Source organism: Corapipo altera, unplaced genomic scaffold (genome assembly GCF_003945725.1).
Source record: "Corapipo altera isolate COAL_440 unplaced genomic scaffold, ASM394572v1 77b, whole genome shotgun sequence".
Classification (NCBI taxonomy): Eukaryota; Metazoa; Chordata; class Aves; order Passeriformes; family Pipridae; genus Corapipo; species Corapipo altera.
Window position 1 is genome coordinate 2482278 of NW_020884933.1, and position 19417 is coordinate 2501694.

At 54.8% G+C, this 19417-nt stretch overlaps 1 protein-coding gene across 3 annotated transcripts; it reads left to right on the forward strand.

Annotated features, from left to right (window-relative positions):
• The first annotated feature begins 507 nt into the window (after window positions 1-507).
• SLC41A1 (solute carrier family 41 member 1) lies at window positions 508-16236 on the forward strand. 3 transcript variants are annotated; one of them, XM_027659747.1, is made up of 11 exons: window positions 508-545; window positions 987-2111; window positions 7491-7598; window positions 11166-11237; window positions 11717-11861; window positions 11960-12106; window positions 12896-13043; window positions 13128-13207; window positions 14009-14143; window positions 14896-15044; window positions 15297-16236. In XM_027659747.1, the coding sequence occupies exons 2-11, from the start codon at window positions 1752-1754 to the stop codon at window positions 15480-15482; spliced, it is 1530 nt and encodes a 509-aa protein (XP_027515548.1). In that variant the 5' UTR covers window positions 508-545; window positions 987-1751; the 3' UTR covers window positions 15483-16236. The 3 variants fall into 3 exon arrangements, with proteins under 3 accessions (XP_027515548.1, XP_027515549.1, XP_027515550.1); XM_027659748.1 differs by having other exon boundaries at window positions 535-554; XM_027659749.1 differs by lacking the exon at window positions 508-545 and adding an exon at window positions 869-888.
• Window positions 16237-19417: the final 3181 nt, after the last annotated feature.

Genomic DNA, 19417 nt, shown 5'->3' on the forward strand with positions numbered 1-19417 from the left:
GGGTGGATGGATGGGTGGATGGATGGATAGAGGGATGGATGGACAGACGGATGGGTGGATGGAGGGACAAAGGGATGGATGGATGGATGGATGGATAGAGGGATGGATGGACAGATGGATGGGTGGGTGGATGGACGGACGGAGGGACAAAGGGATGGATGGATGGATGGATAGAGGGATGGATGGATGGATGGGTGGGTGGATGGACGGATGGATGGACAGATGGATGGGTGGGTGGATGGAGGGACAGAGGGATGGACAGACGGACGGACACACAGGGATCGCTCCCCCCGCTCCACGCGGACTCTCCCCCACGTGACCTCAGGCCACGCCCCCTTCGTGGTGCTGGGCGTGGCCTCTCCCTCCTCCCCGCCACGGTCCGCGCAGGGGGCGGGGCCTGGAGTGACGCCACGCGCCCGCAGCCAATAGGAGCGCGGCGCGGCGCGCTGGGCAGGGCCGCCATTGGCGGGGGGTGATGTCAGGGCGGCGCGCGCCGGGCCCGGCGGGGCAGAGCGGGGAGAGCGGCCGGGGGAGCGCTGAGGGAGGTGAGGGAGGTGAGGGAGGTGAGGGAGCCGAGACGGAGGGAGCGCTGAGAGCAGCGAGCGGAGCGCTGAGGGAGCGGTGCGGGAGCCGTGAGGGAGCGCTGAGGGAGCGGCGGCACCGCGGGCACACGGCGCGGGACCGGCCGCGGCAGCTCCGCTCCGCTCGGGGCAGCGCATCCCCGCGGTGTCCCCGCCGCGGCCGCTCCCGGGAGCGCCGGTCCCGCTCCCCCCGCGACGCGGCTCTGCGGGCGCTGCGGCACCGGCGGGCGGGGGCCCCGGGCGTCCTGCGGCTCGAGGGTCCCTCTGTCCCCTGAGAGGGGAAGAAGAGCCGAGGGGATAGTCCGGGGTGCGTTAAAGTCTGAGCCTTCGACATAGAAGTGAAGGAGGCTTCTTGTGCTGCCGTGGAATCCAACAGAATATCTGTTTTCCTCCCCTGTGTTTCAGGTGAAAGGCGAGTTCTTGGAAAGCCGCGTCAAATCCAGGGCTGTCCGAATGCCAGAGCCCACCCTGCAGCCTGCCCAGCTCAGCGAGCGACCTTAACTGGGGACCTGCTGTTGCTCTAAATAAGAGCTGTGGTTGCCTCGTGCTGTTGGGTGAGAAATTCTCCTGGAAGAGGAGGACGACAGACACTTGGAGCTTGCTGGGATTGCTGGCAGAGAGCAAAAGCCAGGCTGAAACAGAGCAAAAAAAACCCACAGGAGACTTCAGGCTGGAATTCTGCAGGGGCACAGTGCTACTGGGAAAAGCAACAGAAGGTAGCAAAAAGAGCTTTTCCAGGCTGGATCATCTCTACAAGCCAGGTTTTCTCTTTGCCTTGGGTGCCCCATCACAGCAGCTGTGCTGCAGGAAGAAAACCTGGAAAAAGATGCACTGAAGTGTCACACGTCAAAGAAGGAAAGCTTGGATCCTGCCTTGGAGGCTGCTGTAGGACACAGCACTGGAGAGGAGAACCAGAGGGAATTAAACTGGCCATCGTTCCCAGTTCCTGCTCTCTCAGTGGTTGGTGTCCCCCGTTCCTGGACTTTGCTTGATGGGGATCTCTGCTGCAGGAGCAGGCTCTGCACTCCAAGGCAGGCGAGCAGGGATAGGAGAGGTCGCTCCTAGATGCCGGAAAGGCCATTTGTGTAAGTTCCTGGCAGAAGATCTCTTCTGGAACAGCTGCTGGCTGTAGGCCCACCAAGCCAAGGGTCAGGATAGCCTCTGAACAGCATGTCTGCCAAGCCTGAGAAGAAGGAGACCCACCAGGCCAACGGGGCTGTGCCTGTGGACCATCTCACCAGTCTGGACCAGGGGCAGCTGGTGGAGCCCTCAGATTTCCTGGGACCTGCTGCAGTAGAAGCAGTGGTGCTGGAGTCCCGTGCCAACGCCAAAGGGGTGCGAGAAGACGATGCCCTGCTGGAAAATGGCAGCCAGAGCAATGAAAGCGATGACACCAGCACACACCAGAGTCCTGAGCCGGCCTCGCCCCTCAAGGAGACCTCCTTTTCCATTGGGCTGCAAGTCCTCTTCCCGTTCCTCCTGGCAGGCTTTGGGACAGTTGCTGCTGGAATGGTGCTGGACATTGTGCAGGTAGGATTGATGCTTCCCTGGCATGGCACTGGGCTCTGAATCCTGTCAAGCCAGGAGGGACTGGAATGCCAAGGCTAGTTCAGCAGATGGCAACAGGGATAGAAGGAGACCAGTTGTTTTGGCTGGGGAAGGGGAGACAGGGAGACCTTGGTGATGTGTGGAATGAGGGAAGGAGAGGCCGAGGTCACCCCTGCACAGCTGTGGCTCAGAGGAGGAGGTCACAACTGGCACAGTGTGGCACCTGAGACCACCCTGCATCACAGCTCGAAATGAAGCCCTTCCCTGCTGGTGGCTGGGGACATCTCAGCCCCAGTCACTGGTTCCACTTGTGTCCCTTTTCCATCTTGGGTGTTTGCTGTGCTGTCCCAGCACACCAGGCTCGTGCCACCAGGTTAATGATTCTCCTGCCACAGCGTGTGCTGGACACCTGTGTGGGGGCTCAGTCCAAAGCTTGAAGGCCACGTGGCCCCTTCACCTCCTCCTCGTGCTCCTGACGTGGCCAGAGGTGACAGGGCTAAAGGAGTGGTTCCTCCTGGGAGGTGTGTGGAGGTGATCCTTAGGAAAGGCCTGCCAGAGAGCTGGCAGTGAGCTCTGGATGAAAACCAACGTGTTACCTTGGCAGGTGATGCTGTGGGAACCCGACAGCCTGGCAGCTTGTTTGTGTTTTTATGTGGGAATGGTGCCTTTGGAAGCTGTGGCTCCTGCACTGGTCTATAACACGTTTTCCAAGCATGTGTGTCTGGCAGCAGAGGAGTTGCTTCACCTCTTCTCCTCTGCCTGAAAGACAGGCTGGGCAGAGCTGTCTGATGCCCAGCCCAAAGCGGTGACTGAGGCTCAGAACTCGCTCATCTGTGCAGTGGAGGTTTATGAGACTCTTTGGATGGGGGAGGCAGCCATTTTGGGGCTGTGGTCAACCAAAAATGCTCTGCTTGAAGCTCCTCTCTTTGCTCAAGTGAGGTAAACAAGCCCTCGAGTGTTGGCAGAGAAGGGCTCGAGTGTCAGCCCAGGGTGTTACCCTGTGCCAGGGTAAGTCAGTCAGAGGGTTTTTTTGGACTTGTGGGTGGTCAAGCAGACACTTCTCATGGTGTCCTGCCCGTAACAGCAATTTCCCTGCGTGCCTTTGCACTCTGGTCATCCTTACGGGCTCTCTTGGCCGTTGAGAGAGCTGTGAAGTGACTCAAAACAGGAAAAGCTGGATGTGCTAAATTAATCTGGGAGAGAGAGAGATTTACTGGAATCATTTTCTTAAAAAGAAAGACCTTTCAAGCGTGTTTCCCTCTGCAAAGGTCCCTGTAAACTCCTGCGTGGCTCTTCTGGAAGTCCCCCAGAGCCAGGGATTTGAACCCAACCTAAAGTTTTTCCTGGAGAAGGAGCAGCCCTTCTGGCTGGGGAGGAGTGGGCAGGGCTGGGATACTGCAGCTGAGCCCTGTGTTCTCCTGCCTTTCTTTTTTATGGCCATTAGAAATAAAACTCTGTAATTCCCGTGTCCCACAAGCAGCTCAGCGTGTGGCCGTGCAGCTTTTCCTGCCAACAGCTCTAACTCCCTTTAGCCTTGGGATTAAATGAGCCATAGGGTGGGAAAGGGGGATGGGAAGCCTCTTGGCTTGGGGAGCTGATCCTGATAACTGGCTTCCAAAGGCTCAAAGCCTTGGATGAAAGGAGGAAGCATGTGGAGTGGGTCACTGGAGTCCCATGGCTTTGGATGCAGCCGTGGTTGGTGCTGGCTGGGGGCTCCATGCACTCCATGTCCTGTGTTTTGGAGGACTGGACTAATCAGCCAGCTGTAATTGGTCTCCCCACTGTGAAAACAAGCAGCCCTGGCCTTTGGCCATGCTGTCCCATTAACGTGGCCCCGGGAATGTGCCTCTCAGGAGGAGGATTTGCCTCTGCTCCCTCTGGGATCGCAGAGACTCCAGGCCAGGTACATGTGAGTGCCCTGGCTGGTTTTTGTGTACAGTGCAGGACTGTTGGCACAGTCCCCTTTCCCATCAGAGCCCCTGTTGTTGCTTCCCAGACTTATCAGCTCCCTCGAGGTCCTTTGGATGGACAGGATTTCATATGGATGAGGGAGTCTGCTCCTTTCCCCTGCCTCACCCCCTCTGGTGTTACCATCCCTCCAGGGTGGGTGTCAGGGACTGCCAGCCCTGCATTCCCGTTAGGGCTGCCCATTCCGTGGCATTTTGGAGGGAGAATGCCGGGAGAAGCAGCTGCACCGAAGCAGTCGCAGCTCCGACCTGCAGCAGCCCCTCCCCTGAGCCGTGAATCACCACCCTGCTGCCATCTGAGCAAAACCAGCTCTTCCTCGTGAGCTGTGAGCCTTCACTTCACACCCAGGGACTGAAATGACACAGCTGAGGGGCAGCTGATCCCCCCGGGAATATCTTCCTGGAGGTGCAGAGCTCCCAAAAGGCAGCGGGACTGGAGGGAGCTGCAAAACAGCCCCTGGGGGTTGGTGTTTCATCCAGACCCTCCAGACCTGTCTGGTCTGACCCCTCCAGTGCTGCCCAGCAGACACCAGGATCTGCTGTGTCTGGGTAGATCTGTGTTCAGAGGGGCCGTGGCTCAGTAGAAAATGAAGCTGAAATAAGTGAAACCCAGACTGTGTGTATGTCACATGTCTTACAGCCCCTGTGCTCCCCCTCTGCAGAGGGCAGGGAGGAGGTGCTGGGTGTGAGGTGCCTCTGCCTGTAATTCTCTCCCACAGCCCTGGAAGGCAGCCAGAGCCCCCTCACTCCCCACTTCCCCTTTGCATGGAGCAGACTGGATGATGCTGCAGGATCCTTCCCTGAAAACAGCTGATTTCTGCACTTCTCAGAGGGGCTGCTACAGGCAGAAAGGGATTTTATCATCTCAATGTCCTGAACTTAAAGTCTTATCTCCTCTTCTCTTTCCCATTTTGTTGTCCTCCCCAAAACAGCCTGGCCCTGGTTCTCCCCATGGAGCCACATCATGGGCACGTGTCTCCACAGGGATCTTTGTTCCCTGCAGGAGCCCTGGAGGCCTTGGAGCTGTAGGAAATGCCTGTAGCCCAGCGTTGTATAACATCTTATATTAAGAAAGTTGGCAGGAGCCCATGGGTCCTGCTCTTTGCAGTGAGCAAGCTGCTGAGGTCTGCAGAAATCTCCTTGTTTTCCTCCCCCAAAGATGGTTTTTATTCCTTTCTCCACGAACAGCCCCGTCTTGCTCAGGGAGCTGCCTCTGGCACCAGTTTGCAGTGCAGCTTCCCCCTTAAAGGTTAATTTACAAAGCCAGGGTTGGGACAAGGTGAGGGAGGGTTTGAACTGGTGCTGGCTCTTGCCTGATCCTGCCTCTGTGATCTCTGGAGCCAGGAAACTTTTGCACTCCAGCCCGTGGTCTGACTAATGACGATGTTCCTCTCATTAAGTGGTTCTGGTGACACCCAGCTCGTCCTGCTGGGAAGTGGGAGCGTGGTGTTCGCTGATTGAGTCCTGGATGCTGCTGAGGGAAGTTGTAGCAGAGGATTCACCCGTGGAACACCCAGCAAAATAATCACAGTGGCTGCTAAAAATAGAGTGGGGAGAGCTGAGCTCGCCTGGATGTGTCTTAAAGGAAGCACAGCCTGACGTGAGGCTGGGCTGGATGGAGTGTGTGAGTCTGTGCTCTGCTGCTCTGCTCAGCAGTGAGCACTGAAATCACAGTCACAGAGTCACTGAGGTTGAAAAATCCCTCCAAGGTCACCAAGTCCATCCTGTGACCAATCCCCACCGTGTCACCGAGTGCCACGTCCAGTCGTTCCTTGGACACCTCCAGGGATGGTGTCTTCTCCTGGAGACTGGGATCCTCAGGAGCAGACAGAGGGTTGTGGTTGTGCCTGAAATAGCTGAGCAGCTTTTATCCACGTCCCTGGGAGCTGCAGTGTGTGGTCAGCTTGTCAGAGCATCCCAGAATGGTTTGGGTTGAAGGAACCCTAAAGCTCATCCCATCCCACCCCCTCCATGGGCAGGGACACCTTCCACTAGCCCAGGTTGCTCCAAGTTTATCCAGCCTGGCCTTGGACACTTCCAGGGATGGGGCAGCCACAGCTTCTCTGGGCAACCTTTGCAGGGCCTCCCCACCCTCACCTTGTCTTACCAAGCCCTCAGAAGCTTTAAGGGAATTTTTACTGACTGGAAAACACTTTTTGCCTTTGAGGAAAAGTGCTCCCAGCTCATCCCTCTCAAGCACTTTTCTCTCTCTGATGGTTTTTCAAGTGAGTGCAGCTCGAGTGTGGTATTGCAAAGGACCTACAGGAAACTGGAACTTGTTGGCTTAGTGGTGAGGGATGGAAAAATAAACAAAAATGACTGAAACCCTTCCCCAGAGGAAGGTATTAGTCACCCAGAGAGAGTGACTTATATTTGCTCTAAGGTGTTGGCCCACAGTCTTCCTTGTCCTAGAAAGAAATGCATGTCCCTGCTGAGCCTGGCAGTCTGACACTGCCAAGGAAAGCTCTGGGAAGAGGTGGAGCCTCTCCCAGGTAACTTTTGCAGGTACCATTGATAGGTAAAGCTGCAGAGCTGTGATGTTTAACGTGCCCAGCACAGCACCAGCTGCTGGGAGTGTGATTCCAGTGGCCTTTAAGGAGTTTGGCAGCCAGGCAGTGTGGGAAGCAGGAGTTATTTTGGACACAGGGCCTTCTTGCAACACATCCATGACAATACAGAAAGGGGCAGTTAGGCCTGAGGGGTTTTTTAAATGCAATTGTGAGGTTTTTTGGAGTGGTTTTGTGTTTTCCTGCAAGCCAGCTGCTCTTCTATAAGGCTGCTTACCCTGCAATTACCCTTTGTTTTTTCCTAAATAACCGTGGCTGCCTCCCTCCCTCATCCCAGGGGAGGTGACTTGACTAGAGAGCCAGAAGAGTTAGGAAATACCTGGAATGTAGGTGCCAGGTGAAGTACCAGGAAAAGGTGGCCACAGTGGGCTGGATTTTGGATCAGGGAGCAGCAATTCTTTGCTCCAAAATGTATTTGTGAGACACACACGTAGGAATGGCTCTCAGCCAAGACTGACCAAGCTTCAGATTCTGCCAAAAATTGCAAATATTGGGCAAAGCCTCTTCCTCTTTCCCTATTTTGGCCTCTCTGTGTGTAAACATTTTGTCAGTTGGGGAATTTTTGGGGGATTTCTCACTGAAAATTGCCAGCTCGGAGCTGGTTTTTAAACTCAGCGGGAAAACGTGGTGCCTGCTACACAAACGTCAGAAATGGTAAAACCACTGCAAAATTCCACGTGTGGCAGCAGGGAGGGGACTGGGATGGCTGCTGGGGGCACTGCCAGGTGTCAAAGGTGATGAGGAAGTGCCACCCAGTGCCACTCAGAGCAAGGGTTTGGATCAGCCATGCCGAGATCTGACGGTCTGTCTGTGTTTTAATCCTGCAGCACTGGGACGTCTTCAAAAACGTGACCAGTTTGTTTATCTTAGTACCTGCACTGCTGGGCCTGAAGGGGAACCTGGAGATGACTCTGGCATCCCGCCTGTCCACTGCTGTGAGTATCCAGGGAGCTCAGGGGGGGAGCAGGATGCCGGGTTTGGGAAGAGGTGGGAAGGAAAAATCTCTGTGTCAGTGACCGCAGACACCAGAACCTGGAGTTCAGCCTGCTGGGAAGGTGTTTCCATCCCACTGGGCTGATGGGATTTGAAGGTTTAATGGTCCTTAAGCTCTGCTGACAGTTCACTTCCTTGTGCTGGCTGCTCAGGGGCCTGAGGGCACGGTGAGAGATGGCTTTGGAGTGCTTGGATCCAGTTTTTTCCACGAGGGAAGCTGGTGCAGGAATGTTATCAGAGCAGGCTGGAAGGAGCCAGGGTGGGGAGGAGAGTGCCTGGGGAGAACTGTACAGCAAAGCAGAGGGGACCTTGCACTGAGAGCTTGCAGGGGGATTGACAGGCTCTTGAAGTGATGGAGATCTCCTGCTCCAATTCAGTCGGGTTCCTGTGGAACACTGAGCTCCCTGTGAGGGATGGGGCAGGCTCTTGTGAGCTCCTGGGAGCACTGTGGCAGTCCAGCTGTAAATGAATTGCTTTGTGTTTAAATGTCCCTCCAACACAGCACTCTTGTCTCTGGAGCTGCTGGAGAGAGACCAACACCCTCTCCTGACAGGGACAATAACGCTCCTTCCTGCTGCAAGGCATCTTCTGCTTGAGCATGACAGCAAGTGACTGCCTGATGTCCCTGTGTTCCCCGTGATGGGAGCTTGGAATTTTACATCTAGAAGGTGTTGGCTGCCTGCTGCCAAGCTTCTGGCTCCTCTGTGCCAAGGAGAGAGTCCTTGCAGCAGCCAGCCTGGCCTTGGCTTTGGCAGTGCTGATGTACCTTGGCTCGAGAGAGCTGCTTGGGAAGTGCTCACTGAGATGCAGGGATGGAGAACTGTCTGCCTGGGTGGCAGCAGCAACCCCCTTCTTGGCATGTTCCCTTCCCCTCAGCCCTCCCCTCCTCCTTGCTGCAGGAGAAGGCACAGCAGAGTGGAATAGGACCCTCTGGATCTGCTCTCCCAGCTCCTTCCTTCTTCCATCTGGAGCAATGGGGAGATTCCAGCTGTGACTCTTTGCTCCTCAGTAGCTCTTGTTGGCCTCTGAGGCCCAAGGTTTTTGGTGCATTCCAGAGCCAACATTTTGGGCTGCTCAGCTCACCACAGCCCCCTGTCCCCCTTGCAGCAGCTCCTTGTGTGAATCCTGAGGAAGCTGCTCCCATCCCCTGAGCCAGTGGCACATGAGCATCGTGTTCTGCAGGGTCTGAGGTTCCCCCTGGGGAGCAGGAAGGCAAACAGCATTTCCCTGGACTAGCCCTTGGCTTGGCCTGATGATTCCTGCTGACCATGGGGCCACCTCCTTCTTGGATGCAGCCCTTGCCCTTTGTTCCCTGAAGGAGCAGGGCCCTGAGCTGCCCTGGGAATGGCTGTGCCAGCACTGCCTGGCAAAAGCTGGGCTGGGGCTGCTTCCCCTCGGGGCTGGGCTCCTCTCCCCAGGCACTGTGGGGAGGGCAAAGCTGCTGGGAGGCCCCACATTGCCCCTGGCCCAGCTGTGCTCCAGAGCCAGGGCCTGCAGGGACAGAGCCTGAGCTTTGTTTGCCCCTTCGTTCTGGGAAACAAATCCCTTTGTTTTATTCATTCTCCATTGTTCAGATCCTGACAGGATCCTTGCTGTCCCAGACACAGGCCCTTGTCCCTCTTGGCCTTGTCCAGCTTGCACTTTCTGAGCATGGGCTGGTCAGGGTGAGTGCTTGGCTCTCCTGGGACAAAGGCAGAGTGGCACTTGTGTGTCCTCTTCCCTCCTGGGGCTGGCACAGAGCAGTGTTGGGGAAGGCTTGGCAGAGAACCAAAAATGTGGACAGTCAGCAATGCAAAACTTTGCCCCATCTGCTCTGGTGGCTGCAGGAGGGTCACGAGGACACCAGCACAGAGAGCACCCACCAGCTTGGTCTCCTGGTGCCTCATGGCATCAGCCTTGTGGGCCAACAGGCAGCCTCTGGCCTCTGCCTCCCTTTGCCCTGGCTGCCTCCACATGGATTCCAGAGCCTTGCTCTCTGCCTCCTTAAAATCATGGAATCACAGAATCATTAGGGTTGTAAAAGACCTCCAGAGATCATCAAGTCCAGCCTCCTTGTGTCTGTGCATGGTGGGACAGGACAGTCTCTTGGGCTTTCCTTTTTCCCCTTGCCCTGCTCATCCCTCGGCGGGGGGGGTCCCACGTTCAGGCATGTGGGGGGAGCTCCCCTCTGACTGGAGCTTCCCGGGGTGGATCCCGTGCTCTCTCCACAGGAAAGCAGCCCAGAGTGGTTTCTCAGACTGTGGGTTTCTAATTAGTGCTGCATTAAGGCACCTCAGACATTCCTTTCACAATTAAGAAGCAAAACTCTCCCATTAGTTAAAGGATTTAAATCCTCTTGGCAGTGACTACAGCTAGGTTATGTTAATCCCAGCCTAATTGCCATGTGGCTGGAATTTTAAGGTCAGGCTTCATATGGAGCTCAAATTCCTTTGCTGGATGTGCTACTCCAGACAACTTTTTGTTGGTTTTCCCCCATTCCTTCCTCCTCTCCACTAAACTGCCCAGAATAATTCACTCCAGAGCTGGGGGCATCTCAGTGCTGGTTGAACTGAGCTGGCAGCTCTCAAGCACATGCAGCAAGGAGAGCAGAGGGATTAGTGGATCCTTGACTCCTGGTTTTCTTGCTTTGTTTTCCTTTGCTGGAGGCCAGCAAGGAAACCTGAGAGGAGGAAATTGCTGCTGCCTTGTTGTGCAGAAGTTTTGAGTTTGGTGCTGTCAGCCAACAGCTCCAACGCACATTGGAGCCTCTCCCTTGCTTCATCTTCGTCAGCTTCTAATAATACAAATTAGGCATAAGTTTATGTGCCCTGCTTCTCCATTCTTCCATAAAAAGCCCCAGGAGGTGGTAGGGAAGAGCAGAGCTCGTGCCCTGCAGTGACCAGCCGACAGCAGCCACTCCACTGGGCTATTCTGGATCGCACTCCAGGGAATTAAAGCAACTTTCTGTCTCTCCTGGTTATCCTGATCAGCATCTCCCGCAGCTGCAGCGGTGCCAGGTGACCCCTGTGCCACGGCTGCTTCCTGCCAGTCCATCCCCACGTGGCACTGGCCTTGTTTACTCAGCTTTTACCCGAAACAGGGGTTTTTGCTGCCAGCTTCCTCTGCCCACGTGCTGCTCTGGCCTCGCTCCGTGTCGGAGCAGGGGCACACAGCTGACCTGGCACCCCTGCTTCCCTCCTGCCTGGCTGACCTGAGGGGCAGCATGACCCAGCTGGGCCTGAGCCAGGTTTGGCTGGATCAGAACTGTGGTGGGTCAGTGAGCAGCAGTGTGTGACTGCAAAGGGACAGGGGGGGATCTTGGTGCTTTTGCAAGATTTCCATCAGGTAAATCCAGAGTAGCAGCTGGAAGAGGTGCTGTAGTTACCCAGGGTGCACAGCCCAAGGGACAGTCACAGCCTGTGCCCCTCACACCTGCAAACACACCTCTGCAGAGCTGGAAGGCAGGAATTTCACTGTTGGAATGTGCAAAGTGCTGTCAGTCTTTAATGATATTCCATGTCCTCTTGCAGGCTAATATTGGCCAAATGGACACACCCAAAGAGTTCTGGAAGATGATAACAGGAAACATGGCTCTGCTACTGGTAAGAAAAAGGGAAAGGAGAAGGAAGTGGAATATTGGTAGCTGGTGCAAGCTCAACTCTGGCAAATGCAGAAGGTTTAAATACCTGGGTTTGCTGCTGACTGTCAATATTCTGCATCTAAAGGGGAGGGAAGTGGCACCTTTTTGTCCCCTAGTCATGTTTGCCCTACAGGTTAGACTTGGTGTTTCCCTGCTGGATTCTAATCCACCTGACATGGGACCCTGGGTGGTGCTTCTCTCTCTTAGAATCACAGAAGAGAATCCCAGGATGGTTTGGGTTGGGAGGAGCATTAAAGATCATCCCATTCCACCCCCTGCCACGGGCAGGGGCACCTTCCACTAGCCCAGGTTGCTCCAAGCCCCGTCCAGCCTGGCCTTGGACACTTGCAGGGCTGGGGCAGCCACAGCTTCTCTGAGCAACCTCCTCCCTCACCCTGGGACTGTTTGCTCTCCTGGTAACCCTCTGGCCTCCATTTCCAGGTTCAGGCCACCGTGGTTGGCTTCCTGGCCTCCATCGCCGCCGTGGTGTTCGGGTGGATCCCAGATGGGCACTTCAGCCTGTACCATGCTGTCCTGCTCTGTGCCAGCAGTGTGGCCACTGCCTTCGTTGCTTCCCTTTTTCTGGGTGAGAGAGAGATGCTGAACCCCCTCTGTGCGCCTCTGCCTAAAAATGCTTGGCTTCCTTTGGCTTCATCCTGCTCTTTTTCCTCTTTTTGCCTCTAGGAATGATTATGATTGGGGTCATCATCGGATCCAGGAAGATGGGGATCAACCCTGACAACGTGGCCACCCCGATTGCTGCCAGCCTGGGGGATCTTGTCACCCTGGCTCTGCTGTCAGGAATCAGCTGTGGCTTGTACAAGGACCTGGGTGAGGAGCAACAAAAGGCCTTTGCCTGGTCCTTCCCTGTGCTGCTGTGTCTCCCGCTCATCTCACCCTCTTCCTTTGCCCTTTCTGTCCTTGGGGTGTGCAGGATTCCTGGTCTGGAGCTCCCTCAGTTAGTGAGATTTAGTTAGACTGATAAGGGGAGGAGATGGACTTTCTCAGTGCCTTGGAGCTGCAGACACTCTTGGCAGGGACCCTATCAATGGGTAAAGTGGTTGGGAAGGGGTTGTCCCCTTCCAGATGCCAGGGGCTCGTCTGTGGCTGAAGCACTGGGAGAAGGAAGGTCTGGATTTCGTCTGCTGTGCAGTCAGCACCAGCTGGGGATCCTCAGTGCAGGGCTGCAGCTGCAGACTCTCCACTTCCTCCTCCTTCCCTGGGGCCGGGATACAGGGATGTGACTCAGCCAGGTTCATCCAGAGGTGAAGCAACACTGGGAGATCTTGCCCAGGAGCACTAAGTGGGAATGAGCAGTTGAAATGGAAGAGCAGTTGAAATGGAAATGTTGATAAACAGACCCAAGTGTTGTACTCACAGCCCTGTGCCCCCAGTGTTGTACTGACACCCCTGCCAGTAGAACTCCCACCCCTGTGAGTACACCAGGAGGAAGAAGAACCACGTCCTGCAGAGTTGAGGCTGGACTGGCCCAGTTTCCCTGCCCTTCCTGGCATCCCCAACTCCAGCAGCCTGTGGCCAGGCTCGCTGAGCTCTGCTGAAGCAGCACCTGCCTCACTGCAGTGGGATGTGTCCTTGATATCTCTCACATTTCCCCCCCAGAGAGCAAGTTCTACGTGAACCCCCTGGTGTGCGCCTTGTTCTTGGCTCTGCTGCCCATCTGGGTCTTCGTTGCCAGGAAGGATTCAGCGACCTGGGAGGTGCTTTGTTCCAGCTGGGAGCCCGTTGTCATTGCCATGGCCATCAGCAGGTGGGAGGCTTCCTGTCCCCCCACCCCACAGCCTCATTCCACGGGAGAATTCCAGCACTGACCCCTTCAATCTTCCCCCTGCAGCGTTGGGGGGTTGATTTTGGACAGGACGGTCTCGGATCCGAACTTTGCTGGGATGGCTGTTTTCACACCAGTGATCAATGGTGAGTCCTTCCCACCCTGGCTGGGCTTGCAACTCTTGGAGGCTCTTGGCAAGCAGTAGAGTTGTCCCCTGTGCCTTATTTCAGGCAGGTTAAGGACAATGAATCTCTTTTGGATGCCAGTGAGGCACTGAGCTTTGACTCAAGCTTTACAGCACCGTGGCTCCCCCCAGTGCCAGCCTTTCACTGAAAGGTGCCTGCCCTGGGAGGCTGTTCCCTAACAGACACCTTTCCCGGGACCCCTTCACTTCCTCATTCCTCCTGTGTGGTGGGACACCCTCATCTTCCAAAATATTTACCTTGTGGCACCTGGCAACACAGAGATTTGTATTTGCACCTGGGAGTCAGGAAATCCAATTGCTTCTGGTGTAAAGCTTTGACCTCCTTTCTGCCTAATGAACCAGAGAAACTCCTTTTTTTTTTAATTACTTTTTCCAAGAAATGCAGTTAATTCTGAGCCAGTGCCTCTTGTGCCAGTGGGTTTCACAGTTTCATTACGCCTCATGTGAAAAATAATAGTTTTAAACTTCCTGTGTGTGTTTTGCTGTCTGACTCATCATTTTTGTTTCACATATTTCTTCCAACCCAAGCTGCAGCAATAAAATGGCATCTGTTTTACTGAGGGGCCTGAAGGGAAGCCACAGAACAGTGTGCTTTGTCTGAGCTCCTGCAAAAGTGGAATTTGGGTCAAAAATAGACTGCCCTACATTATCCCAGCACCTGGCAATTCCAGATCTGCTGGTTGTTGAAAACAGCTCTTCAAAGTGTTTGACACATCTCCTTCCTCTCTCTCCTGACCTGCAGGTGTGGGTGGCAACCTGGTGGCAGTGCAGGCCAGTCGCATCTCCACCTACCTGCACATGAGTGGGATGCCTGGAGAGAGCTCCAAAACGGCCCCTTGGAAGTGCCCCAGCCCTTGCAGCACTTTCTGCAGCTCAGGTATCTGTGTCAGCCCTTGAAATACGTTGTACAGGAAAGGGTGGCCTGTTGGGAGGCAGCTGTGGGGCAGAGCACAGCCCAAATTCCAGCACAGAAGGTGGGCAGAGGTTGTCACTCCTAGATAAGCTTGATAGCCTGCAGTCTAGGGCACAGAATCCCAGACCAGTTTGGGCTGGAAAGGACCTTAAAACCCATCCAGTCCCACCCCCTGCCATGGACAGGGACACCTTCCACTAGCCCAGGTTGCTCCAAGCCCCATCCAGCCTGGCCTTGGACACTGCCAGGGAGGGACACTTCCAGGGTCCTGGCCTTCTGGGCCAAGGCTGGCCCTTAAGAGCAAGGAGAGGGGACAGATATCCAGTGTGGGGATGATCTGTCAGAACACTGATCACCAGACAACATACAGGCAGAAATCCAAGGAAATTCAGTGTTCACAGTAAATTCTTGAGAGCTCTGTGCTGAGCACTGTCAGAGGTGGGACGTGGCAGCTGAGCTCTGAGACAGCTTTTACTCTGGGGACAGAATTAAACTTTCCTTGGTGCAGAGTCCTTGTGTATCCTGATGGTTGGCTCAGTGTTCAGGGTGCTGCCTTCCAGCCCAAATCTGCAGTGTGGGAGCAAGGTCCAGGGTGGTGGCCTCTGCTTCTGCTTTGGCCACAGTTGTGCTGCCTTGTCCCCCAGAGCCCAGCTAAGCTGCAGAGCTGTGTGTGCAGGCCTGTCTCAAGCATGATGTCCATCTCTGTCCCCCTGCAGACGTGAACTCCCGCTCTGCCCGGGTGCTCTTTCTCCTGGTGGTGCCTGGACACCTGGTTTTCCTCTACACCATCAGCTCCATGCAGGGTGGCCACACCACCCTCACCCTGATCTTCGTGGTGTTCTACATGACAGCTGCTCTGCTCCAGGTGAGTGCAGCCCCTCGGGGGACTGAGCCCCCAGGCTGGGCCAGGGGACACTGCCTGTCACCTGCACTGGGAACTGCTCAGTCAGTTGAGTTGTAGGTCCACAGCACTCGGGAAGGGGGTTCTGACCCCTCACCAGCGCCATTCTTTGGGATGTGGCTGTGCTTCTGTGAGCACCAGACTTGCAGAACTGACCTCTGGGTTGCAGAGCTCGGGATCTGTGGCTGACGTGGCTCTTCCCTTCCTGCCTGCCAGGTTCTTATTCTGCTCTACATCGCTGACTGGATGGTGCACTGGATGTGGAACAGGGACCTCGACCCAGACAACTTCTCCATCCCATACCTGACAGCACTGGGTGACCTCATTGGAACAGGGCTCCTCGCTGTCAGCTTTCACATCCTCTGGCTCATCGGGGACCGGGACTCCGATGTGGGGGATTAGCTCTCCCTGCTCCCCCCTTCCCACACTTCTCCTCCTCCTCCTCCTTTCATTTCTTGTCGCTTCTTTTCCTCCACCTTCACTCTTCTTTGCTTCCTCCCCACACCCTGTCTCTCTCTGTCGAGACTTCATCTTTAGTACTGGATTCTCATTATTTTCAATGGGAATTTTATGGGGTTTATATTCCAAGCCCGGTTTGTACAGAAAAATCTCTCTAGTTTTAGGAAGGACAAAAAAAAAAAAAGAAGTGTAACGAGACAATCACCAAGTGCAATTTCGTAGGAGCTGTGTCTGAACCAAGGTTACAGTGAAGTTCCTGCTCAGTCAGATCGTGCAAGGAGCCCACCCTGCCCCACTCACTCGAGGTCAAGGGCTGCTTTTTCACTTCATAAGTGTTTTAAATCATGGAGCTCAAGTTCAGGTTTATTTTACTGAACTGGCACCTTCTAGCAAAGTACAACCTCATGGAGGAGGGCACGGGGCATCTCCTGCCTTGTGTTGGCTCTCTGAAGCTCCATCCCATGCCCAGCACCCAAAGGGTGAGGGAGTCTCTGGGAGAGGGATGAGTGAAGAAGGTGAGGAAGGGTCCTGTGTGCCCACAGGGAAGTGAGTGATCTTGGCTTTGAGGACTGCAAAGCTCCCAAGCCTGGCCATGAGCAAGCTGGTCTCTGCTGGCAGATCTAGTCTCCCTTTTGCCAACTATCCAGCAGCATCTCACACTGCTTGTTCTGCCTCTATGAGCTGAGTTCATCAGCTGTGAGCTCTCCCCATCCATCATCCCCCTTCCACCTGCCAGTACTCCACTGGAGGATCTGCTGGAGCCCTTGTGGATGCTCTTTGCAGCCTCTCCTTCGTGCTGCTGTGGGCACAGCAACATTTTCAGGGCAGTCTGCTCAGTGCTGTTGACTTTCAGGAAGGGGTGGATGGAAAAATAGCTCCTGTTTTGTGTGTTCAGATTTTCTTTCAGTTGCTGAGTGCTGCTGATGGACCCAGGGCAGCCGGGAAGAAGCCACCCAGTGCCTCTCTCAGCTGAGCCTGAGGTGTTTCAAGCTGGTCAGCATTAGGCTTTTGGTGCCTGTTAAGAGACAGACATCCACCTTCAGCCACAGGATTCTTCTCTCTGCACAGGCACCAGGTGGAAAACAGGTCAGCAGGCACAGCTGGATTTCTGGAGCCCTGGCTCTTGGTGCAGCTCTCAGGACAGGGCTGGAGCACAGGCGTGTAAAATGTAGGATTGGGGTGACAGCCCAGCTTGGAAGTGCTGGCTGAGCACTGGGAGTGCAGGCTTCGCTTCTCTGATTCTTCCCCTCCTGCTTTTTGTGCTGCTCAGCTCATCGATGGCTGAAATTCCTTTCCTTCTCCTGTTTAGTCCATGTTGGAAGGGCTCTCACACAGCCTGCAGTGACATAGTGAGAGGAAAGCTGTCCATCTCTGTGACTGAGGTGCTTGAAATGATCCTCCTGTCAGCCTTCAAGGCTCTTTAGTGCTCCCATTTGGATGTAAATCACTTCTCGAAACTGAATCATTTCCCCGTGAGCAGCTCTAACAAACTCCCATGATGGCAAACCAAGACACAGAATGAAGATAGAGCCTCCGAGCTCCTCTTTTATAGGGTTTGGATGCTGTGGCCACGCCCCCTGGGCGGGGCAGCTGGTTCACTGACCACTCAGCGCCCCGCTAAGCCGGAGTGACTGATGCTGCAGCCAATCAGATGTCCGGTGGGTGTGGTGTGGGCGGGCTCCTGATTTGATTGACAGCCTGGCCACATGGCACTGGCCGGAGGGCTCCGGCCGCCATGTTGGGACAGAGCAGAACCCGAAATTTGGGCGTGGTTTTGGGGTTGTCTGCTTTGCCTTCTGCTTTAAACCTGTTCCTCCCACTGCAACATGACCATCCTTTACTGGTACCACTTCCTCCTTTTGCTTAACTTCCATATTTCTCACACAAACCAGTGCTTGTCTCCTCCCTTTGGCTTTCTGGAAGGCAGCCCAGTTTTGGTGCTGGCAAGGCTGATCTTCACCTGAAATAACTCCAGGTGGGGACATCTGTTTGTTACTCTGGGCAATGCCAGACCTACCTGAGCTCTACAAAGCGCTGCCTAAGTGGAGACAGCTTTGCTTTTCAGGCAAGGAATGATTCCTTGGGGACAGTTCCTGCCTCTCCCAGAAACCAGAGCCAATGCACCTGAGGGGGCAGGTCGAGACCAAAGTTAGTTTGTGTCATGTCCCATGTGGGAGCAGCTCTGATCCTCCTCTCTCCCTCTCCCCCCAGTGACTTCTCACACATCTCATCTGGCCAAAGCTGTGCCCAAAATAACCCAAAAAACCCCAACCACAAACCAAACCCCAGCTGCGCTGCTGTGCTGAACTCTCAGCCCGGAGAATTCTGGAACATTCTCTGCCTGATGTTGAGGAATAGATACAAGACTCCCTTCCACTAACACTTCAGCTTTTATGTGTATATAGAGAAGCTCTCCTGGTCTTTTAGGTGTCACATCACTCTTCACTTCTCCAAGAGGAACAATCTGCCACTCGTGGTCTCCTGTGCAGAGACCCCGAGGGGTGGGAGCTGCTGGGCCAGGGGGTCCCTGTGTTATATATGGTATAAAGGTGTGTTTGGGGCATGGGCAGGGAAGAATCTAATTTAAAACTGAGGAATACTGATGGAAAAACCTCTTCCCACTGGTTGCACTCAAATGCATGCCTACTCTACAGCTGCCTGCAGATGAAAATCCTGGTCTATTCTTTTATTAAAGGAAAAAAAAGACTGTCTTAATTATTTATAGTTCCTATAACTGACAGATGTCAACTTAACTGATAAATTATATTTGGTTAAATAAAGATTACATTTATTTATGTGGACTGCTGTGTGTTTCCTCCTTATGCCTCTGCTTGGTTCAAGGTCCCTCTCACGTTTTGCAGCTTATTTTAGTTCAGGCTGAAGCTCTTTTGAAACACAGTGGCAGGAGAGTTGTGATAATCAATTAAATTGCTCGGCATGAAGCAAAGTGGGATTAGTGTAAATGCCAGAGTACCTGGATTTGGCCTTGGTCAGGTCCCAGGAGCTCGTGGGGGGTCCCAGCAGGAATCTGGGTGTTTGTTCTGGATACAGAGCCCAGCCCTGGCTCCCTGAGTGCTGCCTACACGTGGCCTCTACCTGTGCCTGTTGGTGAAGGTTTGTGGGACAAAAAGGTTTTGGGGCACCCTGAGCCCCTGGATTTGCAGGAATTGCTGGCTGTGGAAGGACACCCCATGCTCCCCAGCTGCAGGATGTGCTGCTGGGGACTGATTCCCTGCAGGGCTGTGCCTCAAGCTCGCCCAAACAAGGATCTCGGTGCAGAATCCCAAAACAAAGCCCTGGCAGTGCCAGAGATGGGGGAGCAGCCGCCCAGCCCCTGCTGGCTCACATCCCACACACTGAATATCAACCTCACCCTGGTCTCCTGGGGAGGGGAGGGGTGTGTTGGCCTTTTCTAGTTGCAGAGAGAAACACTGGGGCGTGAAGACTCTGAAGAAATAAAAATATATTAATATACGTGTGTGTGTTTGTGTTGTGGAGTCTTTTTGTTGATCTGTGGGTTGCAAAGGGACTGGAGGTGCAGGGGTGCCCGGGGCAGGGGGTGCAGAGGGCAGGGGCCGGGAGTGTTGGGGTGCATGTGGCAGGATCTGGGGGTGCATGGGGCTGGATCTGGGGGTACAGGGGGTGCCCAGAGCAGGGCTGGGGGTGCAGAGGGCAGGGTCGGGGGATGCAGGGGATGCACAGGACTGGGGCAGGGGTGCACGGGGCTGGGGCTGCAGGGGATGCACAGAGCTGGATCTGGGGGTGCAGAGGGCTGGATCTGGGGGTGCATAGAGCTGGGTCTGGGGTTGCAGGGCATGCACAGAGCTGGATCTGGGGGTGCACAGAGCTCGGTCCAGGGGTGCAGGGGATGCACAGAG

Bases quoted from the DNA above. Each gene is read 5' to 3' on its own strand.
- SLC41A1 (XM_027659747.1), top strand. From the start codon at position 1,752: ATGTCTGCCAAGCCTGAGAAGAAGGAGACCCACCAGGCCAACGGGGCT. The intron at 7,599-11,165 runs GTGAGTATCCAG...GTCCTCTTGCAG, and splicing joins CATCCCGCCTGTCCACTGCT to GCTAATATTGGCCAAATGGA. The intron at 14,144-14,895 runs GTATCTGTGTCA...GTCCCCCTGCAG, and splicing joins CAGCACTTTCTGCAGCTCAG to ACGTGAACTCCCGCTCTGCC.